The sequence below is a fragment of the Haliaeetus albicilla genome, chromosome Z (genome assembly GCF_947461875.1).
Source record: "Haliaeetus albicilla chromosome Z, bHalAlb1.1, whole genome shotgun sequence".
Classification (NCBI taxonomy): domain Eukaryota; kingdom Metazoa; phylum Chordata; class Aves; order Accipitriformes; family Accipitridae; genus Haliaeetus; species Haliaeetus albicilla.
Window position 1 is genome coordinate 33,053,771 of NC_091516.1, and position 11,956 is coordinate 33,065,726.

General features: G+C 41.9%; 1 protein-coding gene across 1 annotated transcript; it reads right to left on the minus strand.

Moving 5' to 3' along the window:
• Positions 1–286: 286 nt before the first annotated feature.
• Positions 287–10,764, minus strand: LOC104317319 (fructose-1,6-bisphosphatase 1). The gene is made up of 7 exons (XM_069777647.1): positions 10,542–10,764; positions 8,026–8,188; positions 6,184–6,276; positions 4,451–4,594; positions 3,079–3,216; positions 1,705–1,824; positions 287–708 (listed from the first exon to the last, which is right to left on the minus strand). The coding sequence occupies exons 1-7, from the start codon at positions 10,709–10,711 to the stop codon at positions 517–519; spliced, it is 1,020 nt and encodes a 339-aa protein (XP_069633748.1). The 5' UTR covers positions 10,712–10,764; the 3' UTR covers positions 287–516.
• Between the last annotated feature and the right edge of the window lie 1,192 nt (positions 10,765–11,956).

An 11,956-nucleotide genomic window follows, 5' to 3' on the forward strand; every position in this document is an offset into this window, starting at 1 on the left:
GTAACTTCTGGGGCCTAAAAACAACATGTGACGGTGTCCACATTAGCATTTATATTTATTGCCAAAGAGCTAGAGACTGGTCTAGGAAAGGTCACTCACAGTAAGAGGCTGCAGAGTCTTCCCCCCAAGATTTCTGGGAGAGGACAGAGTCAGATACTCTGGTGATAGTCTGTAGCTTGTCTGAGGAAGTTGAATCTTCCCCTAGTTACTGAATGTAACACAGTATTTCCTTGTAGCACAGTGGCTTTAGTGTAATCACAAATGATAAAAGAAAAGGCAAACATACTTTTCCCTTGCTTTTACTTTTATTGCTTCCTTTAATGCAATCTTTTAGTGCCTTTCATTGACCAATGCAATTGCACAAGATTTCACTTAAAAAAATCTCATGAAAATATGGCTCATTTGCTCTCTTGCTACGGAGGTCAGACAGTTCAATCTTGCAGTGCTGCAGTGTGTTCTTTGGTTCAGCTGTAAGGCATGTCTTCCCATCTGCACAGTGACTCCAGCAAGCTTTCTTTACTTAGCCGAATGCTTCTTGACTATCTCAAGGTACTCCTTCACATCATCAGGAGATCCCAAGACAATGGGAACTCTTTGGTGGATATCCTCAGGCACTATATCTAGTATTGCTTGATGCCCAGTTGTTGCTATTCCCCCAGCCTTCTCAATAACAAAAGCCATAGGATTGCATTCATAGAGCAGTCTCAGCTAGAAGACAAAACCCAAAATGGCAATGGTCAGCCCAGGCAATGCTGACAATCATGAAATGTAAACATATTTGGCATTTGATTTAAAACCAATCAACTCTCCAAGCACTCCATAGTTCATACAAACTTTGACTCAGGAATGAAACTGTGCAGATTTTTCTTTTAAACAAAACAGCGAATGCTGGATTTGCCCAATTTGAGTGGTTTCTCCATAGCTCATGTTTGCGTTGTGCTCTTTACACAAAGATAAAGCTCACATTTAAGACACAACCTTTAACAAGGCAGCAGACCACGTAGGCCTGTGTGAAGAGAAAGAAAAACACTGGCCCCGAGTGTGCCATTAGGTTTCTCTAATGAGTAACTGCATCTTATCTGCAACCTGAAGCAATAATTTACGGACAATTACAAAACAGATGAAAGGTCTTTGTTGAATAAACAGTCCCCTTGTCAGCCTGTAAGTGTGTGATCTCCCCTGACTGACTGTCATCCTGGCAGAGGCAGCCATGCATAGTTCCTCCCAATGAGGCAGTGTCACCAAGTACAAGCTGCAGACGGTTTTCTCTTTGGCAGAGCTTCTCCTAAGGGGCACGCTACATTTAGGCTTCTTACATACTGCCTTGTAATAGGAAACTCAGGGTAATGTGGATTTTTTACTGTGCTTTGTAATGTTTCACTTGGTTGAGGCCAGCACAGTGTGGGCTGAGTTGGTACAGAGAAGCCTCTTTGAACAGCACGTCCCCTGGTACGTTCCATAATCTGGATATGTTTGAGGATAAAGAAGAGTCAGTTGAAACAGGTTAGCACCAGCCCCAAAATTGGTGTCTGACAACAGGCCGCTGTCACTCATAACAGAGTGTGGGGGGTGGCTGTACTCACATACCAGAGGTGCAAGCTACCAAGTCATAAAACACATGTTCTGCAATCAAAATACTGATCTCTGATAGTGAAATATCTGGATAATGTAACATTTTCTATAATTGGGCTTATTCAGGTTTACCTTTCCTTTGGGACTTTTGGAGTTAGCAGGATACAAAAAGATTCCTCCATACACCAGTGTGCGATGCACATCAGCCACCATGGATCCTATGTACCTCCCACCATATGGTGAACTGCCATCCTACAGAAAGACATTTAAATAACTGTAACTTTCAAGAACATCAGGTTAATCTTTTTTTTTATTTCCCCTCTTTTAGTGGTCCTAACATCTAACTCCTCCAAATTGTGCTCCATTGACAATATTCAAGGTAGTGGGAGAATTTTCTCAAGTAGGAGAAAATTCCAGTTTCCTCCTCATTTTCTAACTGGAAAAATCCAAGGAAAAGAACTGACAGAAGATTTCAGGACAGATGAGTGGTAGCGCCAACAACAGAAAATACAACCCAGCTCTCCATCAGTGCTCTAACCCTTGGAAAATACTGCATTTCTAGTAGCAAAAAGATGAAGTGTTAGGAATTGATGTTGGTTTTTTTTCTGTTGTAGCAGAAAAAATTATCAAGGAATAAAAGACGTGATCTTTCCTACACATTTTTGCCAGCTTCTGCAACTTTTTTGGTAAGAAAAAGTTAATAGTTGACTACTGATATTATTTCTTTATTATAGTTCAGAGAGTATATTTTAATATCTAAATAAACAACACCTTAAGCCTGGCAAGATGCCAGATGAAAATGCCAGTCTTTGTTCAAAGCAAGATCAGGAAGTCAAGAAGGAACACTTAACAATAGTAAATGTGTATGCTTCATTGTCGACGTAATAACTCCAGTGATGACAGTTGTAAGGCACAAGAACAGACATGATTTTTATGGGCACTTCTTAGAGCTTCAGGCCTCCTCCAGGAAGCTGCATGACCACAAAGTAGACCCTGAAACTACACTAGCTTTTCAATGAGAGGCCCCCTCAGGACCCAGCTTGTGTTACCACTAAGCAATGACCCACTGCCATCCCCAATCACCTCTCCTTCTACTCAGATACTGCAGTGAGGAAGTAGCAATCTAACACACAGGTCGATCTAATTTCTTCATCACCAGATGAGATTTCTTCTCTACTTGACTACCAAATGCCTAGTTTTGCCTCCAGAACTGTTACTCAGGCTCCCAGCGAGGAAGGAAAATTAACAAAAAAAAAAGAAGAAGAAGAGGAAAAAAGAAAGAAAGGAAAAAAAAATAATAGAGGTGCAGTGCAGTACTGAAGGATGGTGAAATATCTGGCACATCAACTGCTGCTCTAATTATCCCTCCTACATGAAGATACATTTTAAATAGACAGGAAAGGAAAACAAGCTCTGAACAGTGCATTAGACAGCAACTGATCATGAAGTTGGAATTCATGAGTGTTGCTTGTCATCAGAAAGTTTCTCTGAAATAGGACCTTTTACCTCAGGGAATTTTTTCTTTTTGAGATACTCTGTGACTGCAGGATCGAAGTATTTAGCATAGCCTTCATTGAGACTGTAGATATTTCCCTTCTTTTTGATTTTCACATCCCTATCCACCAAAATGAATTCCCCAATTGCCTAACAATAAGAAAGAAAAACAATTTGTTAATGTTAATTGTCTTGGTTTGTAAATAAACGAGCAAAAACAAATCATACACACAATTTAGGAAAAATTTACTACTTCTGCCACTTTCTTGAATAATTCAGTACCTATGAAAAAGTGGTATTTGCAGTCTAGATAAGGAGTGTTCTGTTTATCTGTAAAACACAGAGCATGAATCCTGGGGCCATGCAAGCTTCTTCATACTACCATTCCCAGGTCTCTATCACTCTGCTATGCCAAAAAATGCTGTTGCCTGTAGATTTATTTAGCTCTCCACTCTTTTGCTGGACTTGCAATAAAAGTACAGTTCTGAGGAGTTTGGAAACTGAGAGTGCTGGTTGAAGCAATGAATAAACATCTTCAAATATCTGTAATATTAATAAATTCCAGTTCATCTTAGCTTGGGCTAACTGGAAGCCTGGAGTCAAGAGAGCAAACCTCTGTAACCAAGGGCTGGTCTGTTTAGTTTTCACTAAAGTAAATTTCCAAGTTAGTACCAAAAATAAACAAAATAACATGCATGCATGCTCAAAGTTAAATCTGCTATCTGAATATGGACAAAAATACATGCAGATACTTAAGCTGTTACTTAACAGGGAGTTCCAAGTTATATTTACTTGACCACGGCAGGTTCTAAAAATTTAATACTGGCAGGTGGCACAGGCTGACTAACTGATTAAAAAAAAATGGGTCACTAAAGCAAACTGCTTTCTGCTATGATCAATATGACTTTTATTTTAAAACTCGTCTGGTCAAAGCATGCTAGAACATCAAATGCACCCACACGCATCACTTACTCATTTACACATCATGGTGGGATCTGAAAACACAGAAGAAGGTTAAATATTTCTGCTTCTCTGGTTTACTAAGGTCCTAACATTAAGGAAAAGACAAACAAGTCTTAAAGGGCATTCTGCATTGCAGAAACCAGCTCATTTTAAATATCACATGATTTGGCACGTGCTGCATCTTTGCTTCACTGACTCGGCTGTCTTCCCGTTGTTGAATCACACATTGCACCGCTGCAGCGGGCAGGCAGAACGCAAAAATCTCTTGACATTATTGCTGATGGGTTATTAAGCATACTTCATTTCTCCCTGTTAGCTTGAAAATTGCTCCTTTGTTTGATTTTGAGGGGGACAAACAGTTCTTATAAACAGTACCTTGTTATCCGTAATAAAGAAACAAAGAAACAGAAAACTTTCTCACCGGATCCAGCATGAAACAGTTGACACCTCCAGCAGAAGTGGCCAGTACCAGCATTGTGGCACTGCCATAGAGAGCATAACCAGCTGCCACAAGATTACGCCCGGGTTGTAAAGCATCTTTCCCAGAAGGTTCATCAAGGGACACCTAGAATAAGAAGCATAGTCAACTTTATTTCATTTCTATAGCTGGTACGTAACTGGACTCTCCGGGACAGGGACGATCTTCTACTTCATATCCATGCACAAGGTGGCACAAATGCTTCCATGATCCACAACTGAGATTCCTACTGGATGTGCTAATACAAATTATATGTCGAGACAAACACATTGATCTAGAAATGCTCTTGTATAAGCCTAGTTGGAATGCAGGAAGCAGGAAAGGATTAGGAGGTAATATAGAGCTGTGTGCCTTGTTGTAGGTGATGATGAACACAGCTCGGAGGAAGACTCCGAGGCACAGTTAACAACCAAGCAATGAAACATGACCCACAGAGTCCACAGCTGATAAAAAGTACTTGAGATTTTTTTTGTTTTCTTCTGCTTCATACAAAAAATGAAGTTGAAAATAATTACTTTGGGATGTATGACAACATACAAAAGATCATTAAAATGGACAGTCAGGTGTGTTTTATGGGACTTACCTTTTCCCCCATCTTGTGACATGTAAATCCAGTATTTCAAGCTCCTTCAGACAAGGTTTCTGCCTTTCAGAGTGAATTAGACACTTCAAATGCACATGCCATGTTTCAGCTCTGGTTTATGTTTGAAGCCTGTCCTCAGGCTAACAGGACTATTAGTACAGAGAACAAGAAAACCTGAAACCACATTCCCCAAGTAGATGACAACCACGTGGTATTTTGTCTCAACACAAATATTCATGAAATCTAAGACCTGATTTGTTTGTGAGGGGTAATTCCTTTAGCTGGCTAATAAAATACCAGGCAGGCTTCCACGTACATATAGGTACCTGTCCTGGTTTCAGCTGGGATAGAGTTAATTGTCTTCCTAGTAGCCGGTACAGTGCTATGTTTTGAGTTCAGTATGTGAAGAATGTTGATAACACTGATGTTTTCAGTTGTTGCTCAGTAGTGTTTAGACTAAAGTCAAGGATTTTTCAGCTTCTCATGCCCAGCCAGCGAGAAAGCTGGAGGGGCACAAGAAGTTGGCACAGAACACAACCAGGGCAGCTGACCCGAAGCGGCCAACGGTGTATTCTATACCATGGGATGTCCCATTAAGTATAGGAACCGGGGGGGGTGGGGGCGGGGAATCGCCGCTCGGGGACTGGCTGGGTGTCGGTCGGCGGGTGGTGAGCAATTGCACTGCGCATCATTTGTACATTCCAATCCTTTTATTACTACTGCTGTCATTTTATTAGTGTTATCATTATAAGTTTCTTCTTTTCTGTTCTATTAAACTGTTCTTATCTCAACCCACGGGTTTTGCTTCTTTTCCTGATTTTCTCCCCCATCCCACTGGGGGGAGCTGCGTGGTGCTCAGTTGCTGGCTGGGGTTAAACCACGACGGTACCTCATCTTCTAAGAGACTAATGAAAATCCCTCATAAATGTTTTATACAAGTATCTGTGAAATAGCAGATTTAACTTAAAGCTGGTCCTGAAAATCTCTTTCACAAACAAGTTTAGTTAGATTTTATTAAGTCTTCACGTGCAATTATATTTCATCAAAAGGTGCACAATAATAGTGTTTCCTATCCTACATGAAAGCATTTTACCTTTCTATAGATGGCAAAGATGGTCCCAATGGAAACAAGACAGTCTATGTTCGATGAGCCATCTAGAGGGTCTATGCAGACTATGTATTTACCCTAGAAAATAGAAAAGAGGGAACAACTAGATTAGTGACATTATTTACCCAATTCCCCTAAATAAAAATACTTTAGTAGGTAAATTTTCTCAGAGACTTTCAAAGAAATATAAACTAAAAGGTTTTTATAGATTATGAAGGAACTGGATTCATATGTTAGAAATTCTTTAGCCCAGATTTTGATCTTGATTACAACTGTGTGGTTTGTGCCAGAGCAGAAGCTGGGAAATCTTTGAAGTAAGTAATAGATGATGACACTGGAAAGGTGAAGTTTTCCTACAATTGTTTTTATATATATATATATATATATATACACACACACATATATATATATATAAAGAATACTTTTTAATTATTAGTTTAGCTTCATCTCTTTAAATAATGCCAATCCATTTTGATAGACATCCTGTAATATCTACCATTTAGGCTACATTTTCTCATCTCTAGCAAAATGGCTTTCTGAATTATAAGGAAAAAGACAAATGAAGAAGATCAGCCTTTTTCATGTAGACATAAAATTAGAGACGTTAAAAAGGCTGTTAACACCTGACATTCATAAACTATACATTTCAATTTATCTGTGCTCCGAATGGACAGATGCTCAGAAATTACTTTAGCCAGTCTGTGGTCTTATCCTGGTTTGGGGTATTTTTCCCCCCAAAGAAAAGAATGGTATCTGCCTATTAAGGATTCCTGTAGGTACAGAAAATTGCCAGTACAGGAGAAACAGCTGAATCAACTGTACCTTTTAAATAACTTGTTTTCCCCTTATTTTATCCACAGTCATTTTAATAATTATGTGTAAGAACAATAAGCATTTATTCGCTTTTCATTTGATTTCACCCTGCGTGCCAGCAACTTAAGTCCAGCAATGCTCTACTCTGCAGGTAGGAATTCTGATAAAAACACCGTATTAGCTCACATTACGTTTAGAAAAACTTTAACACTGAGCCTCCTTCAGTGATCTTTGAGGATGTAAAATCATGTTTGTTCAGATCTAAAGAAATCTTTGTTCATCCAATGCCTATCAAATCAATTTTGAAGATTTCTCAACAGGGAGAGAAAAAGACAAGTGCTTTGACAAAGCAAACATTATTATACTATATAAATTGTGTTTTAGTTGTTTGTTTTCACTAAATTTTTACTCAGATTTTTACATGATCACACCAAAATATTAGCTAGGAAAAAGGAACTGTTACTGAACAAGTGCATGCAGGCTTGTGAATATAAGTAATAATAAATAGTAAATAAGTAAAAATTATTTTTGTTTCATTTTTGCTAAGTCTTTCATGGGCTTCAAGGAAAATTCGCATGAATTAAAGAACTCGAGGTTTGACCCGAACAGAACAGTTCCTCAGTGTGCTAATGACAAAGCTACCTTACAAAAGGGCTTGACTGAGTCAGAGAAAAGTTCCAGAGATCAGATGGGATAAACAAGAAATAAGTTTTCTCCACAATTAGGAAAAAGGGGGGGGGGGGGGGAGGTGGGAGGGAACAACAGAGAAAAAAAATAAAACAACAAACATCAGTCTCGAGAACAGAAATAACAGAGAGGACAAATGTTGACTGACTGACACTCTCTCCACCCAGCCACCCCCACCCCCCCCCCGCCCCCCTTCCCCATTTTCCAGCATGGAAAAGTACTTATTTTCTGAAATTTTTAGCTCAGTTTCAGTTTCTCAAATCTGAAACAATACACCTGTAAAGGCTGATTTGAAATCAAGCAGGGAGAACTTTTAAGGCTACTAACCCGTTTTTCAGCTTCCACTATCACAGCATCTTTGTTTTCTTCTGACACGATAACACATGTACTGAAGGATGACTTGAGCATGTTAATCACCAGGTCATTGGAAAGGATGTCCAACTTCTTTACCTGATCTCCTGTCACATTGGTAGACCCAGCAATTCCATAGCTAAAGCAATGGCAAGAGAGAGCATTTTGTGAGAACGGGGCACTACATCTTCCAAAGCACCCTGTTTGTGGCAACCTTACGCTTGTGAAGTGTCTTGTAAAACAAATAGCACTTTTGGATGATATGTCAGTTCTCTAAGCCTGTTTTTTACTTACTGTCCGGTGGATTCTTGCTGAGACCTGCTAACATTAGCTGTGGTGGCAAATCTAGAAGACACTAAACGGTGAGGAACACAAAACAAGGAATCACCTTTCAATAGCCTGTAAACTATAGGCAAACATAGCCAGAGCAGGCTGTGAAGGCTTAATTACAATAATTATGTTGTTTAATGAGCTCTTAACTTTAAGACCTAAATATTGCCCCTGAATCCTAGCCTCCAATAATATAGCTGCATAGCCTAAAAGCTAAGACTTATTAGAAAACTTAGACTTAAAAAGTTAACAATGAATCTGACGATACTAGTTACACCATAACTTCTGTATGTAATTTGCTCCTGGCTAGCAATATGATCTACAAATAGCAGTAGAAACACTTTGCTCACAGATAAATCAACACTTTTATGGTTCAATGTTTTCAGTTTTGATTTTAAGTAGTAAACATTTCATTGGGAATAAAACTGAGAAATACAAATACGAAACACAAATAAAACTCTGCGAGCTAATCAGAATCAAACCATCTGGCATCAGGAAGTACCGGGAGACCTTGTGATAGGTGATTTCGAAAGTATGCAAAACAGACAGAGGGGAAGTTCAGCCCTTAGAGGAGAAAAACAATAGCCAGCTCTGCACACATTCTGATGACTCTTACGTACTTCAGCTACGATTCATTGATTAGGCTGAATACTGGTATTTCAGGTTTTTTGTAATAATGCTGAACACACTACTTTAGGAATGTACCGCATTTCTTCAGTGTAATGCATGAGACAAAGAAAAAGACCTGGCATAATTCTCTTTATTTCTCTCTCTACTACACTGGCTTGAACATTCTTCTGCAAGTGTGAAAGTGCTTTTAGAAAACAATGTACTTTGAACACCACGCTTGCAAGCAGAGACACAAGTCCTCATCCTCAGAGCAAAAACTCCATACAGCCAGCAGCTACAGCTCTCACACATTGTCTGTCGGGGACTCCTGGGAGGGGATGGCAGGGTGTCCTGCGAGGAGCCTGCAGCTGGGAAGGGACTGTGGCTTCCCCAGCTGTTCTGCACCTCCGCTGCATCTCAGCTGTCAACAGACACGCATGTAGGACAGACAAGGAATGGGACCTTAGACTGTCATAAATCAGGTCACAGATGGGAAACATTGGTCTTTACTGATAGACATAGGAGGCAAATAAAAGGGCTAGCACACAGTGATTAAAAAACTGCCACAGTTATATCAAGTCTAAAGTCAAAACAGAGAAAAATAGTTCAATCATACATAAAGTGGAGGATTTTCATTCTCTCTTGCAGTTGCTTCTATTTTATTAACTTCTGTCACCCAAATTTTTCAGCTCTTTGATACATTTTGTAATAAATGTTACTCTGTATTGCCAGAGGCCTTTTGCTTATTATTTTTTCCACTACATGGTTTGTAGCGGCAAGTTAATTTTCTCTCTACTACATTTTCCATTCAGTGATGAAGCAGCCCATGTCTAAAGCCCTGATCAGCGTACAATTTGGCTTATCAACAATATGTAAAATTCTTAGGGGATTAGTTACCTACAACCAGTTTCAGTTATTTAACACTTCACGAGCTCTAATTTCCTTCTGACGCATGTCCAGAGCAACTCCCCTCCGGCTGACTACAGACACTACTGTTCCTCACCAGTGCTCTTTCTAAAAGCTTTAGACATCCAAAGCTTCATAGAGGAGCTCAAGCTGCTATGATGCCATATGAAAAAACCCCACTGAATTTGATTAAATGCCTCATAGCATAAAAAGGTGCTTTGATACTAAGCTACTGACTACAATGAGCAATAATCCAGCCGTATTTTAACAGGCTTTGTCTTTCGGTCTGTTCGTTTGGTCTTCTGGTTCAAAGCACCCAAACCTGCTGAAAGCTTGCATGACGGTCTATCAGCAGCAGACATCTGTCAAAGACTGCATGCCTCGTATTATGGAAAAGTCAGGGGACCCATTCCACTTGAGAAAATCAGAAGTCCAAGACGCTAAAGGAGTTACTGACGGCTCCGCGCGAGGGGGGCTGGGGGGGGGACGCAACCCCCCTCACACGCCTTTCGGGTGACGCTCCCCATCCCCACCACTCCGGAGGGGGCAGGACCCCCCGGGCCGGCGGGGATGCGGGGAGGTGCGGCATGCTACCGGCGCTCCCACCACCCCCCCGCCCCCCCTTTCCCGGGCATCCCGGGACTCACAGGTTGGCGATGCCCGCTTTACGGACGGCGGTGGAGATGGCTTTGATGGCCGTGCAGAGGGAATTGAGGAGCTGCGTGAACTCCCCGGTGCCTTTCGCCCGCCTGCCTTCCTCCATCACGAAGCGGGTCATGGTGATGACATTGGTGTCGAAGGCGGAGCGGTCCGTCATGGTGGCGGCGAGGGGAGAGTGGAGCCGCAGCCGTCCACGCCGCCGCTAGCTTCGGTGGGGCGTGGCGCGGGTGGGGCGCGGCGCGGCGCGGCGCGGCGCGGGGGGGGCGTGGCGTGGGGGGGCGTGGCGTGGGGGAGGCGGGGAGAGCCCGGGGCGGGGGGGTACCCCCCCGCCCCGGGCTCTCCCCGCCTCCCCCACGCCACGACCCCCCGCATCCCTCCGGGCTGGAGGAAGACAGGGATGCGGATGAGGATGAGGATGAGGATGAGGATGCGGATGAGGATGAGGGTGAGGATGTGGATGAGGATGAGGATGAGGATGAGGGCGAGGATGGAGGGGCCCCACCCCACCTTCCCCCCGCCTCCCCCCCCCGAAAATAACGGCAGCGGGGAAACCCCGCCAGCATATTTTCTCCCCCCCCCCAAGCGTGTCTCATTCCCATGCATTATGGGGGAACCGAAGCTTGAGGCCATCCGGTCTGTGAATGGCACAGAAAGTGAATGCAACTTCAATGCTCACGCTCCTGAAGAAGCACGCCCGAAAATTCAGAAGTCTGCTGTGTTTTCAGCGCTTGACTGCAAAACTCTGAGCGTGGCATGTGGGTTATGGTGAACTGCACATAACCCGCAGACCAAGGTTAGCACCTTCTGCCTCACAGGAATGCTCTTAGCCTGACACAGCGGTACAGGAAAAACACACATTTAGTAACCGATTCCATCAAGTATTAACTTCTGTTTAAAGAGATCATGCTAACCCCACATGCACCAATATCTTCAACACCATAAAAAAGCTGCAAGGAAACAGCCACTGGCAGCTGGACCCAACGAGATTTTTGTAACAAACTCTCCCAACTTCAGGAGAAAGATATAGGCCAAGTCTCACTCCAAAAGCTAGAAATTAATGCACCTCATACAAATACTACTGCAAAACACACCTAGGAACATAGACCCTCCTGAATCTCACTCCTTTGACTCCAGCCTTCCTGACTGTGCAGCAAAATCAAGAAATATGTTTTGCTGCTAATGTTTGATCAGAAAAATCCAGGCGCTAGTAAGTTAAACCAAGTTCACCCAACACCTGACCCTAGGTACACCCTTTCTTCACACAATAATTTGACAACTACAAATCTGGATATGGAGGATCTATTCTATACAGTGTAGATTTGTTGCACCCGTTGTTTTATGATTGCGTTATCTAAGAAGATAAATCCAATAAATTTTCAGTAGAATACATCCATGAGTTCGA

What these genes read in the sequence shown, in the direction of transcription:
- LOC104317319 (XM_069777647.1), bottom strand. Translation starts at nt 10,711, where the DNA reads ATGACGGACCGCTCCGCCTTCGACACCAATGTCATCACCATGACCCGC. An exon ending in AAAGCGGGCATCGCCAACCT is followed by an intron (nt 8,189 to 10,541) that starts GTGAGTCCCGGG and finishes CCATTGCTTTAG; the next exon opens with CTATGGAATTGCTGGGTCTA. An exon ending in CCAAAAGTCCCAAAGGAAAG is followed by an intron (nt 709 to 1,704) that starts GTAAACCTGAAT and finishes TTTGTCTTCTAG; the next exon opens with CTGAGACTGCTCTATGAATG.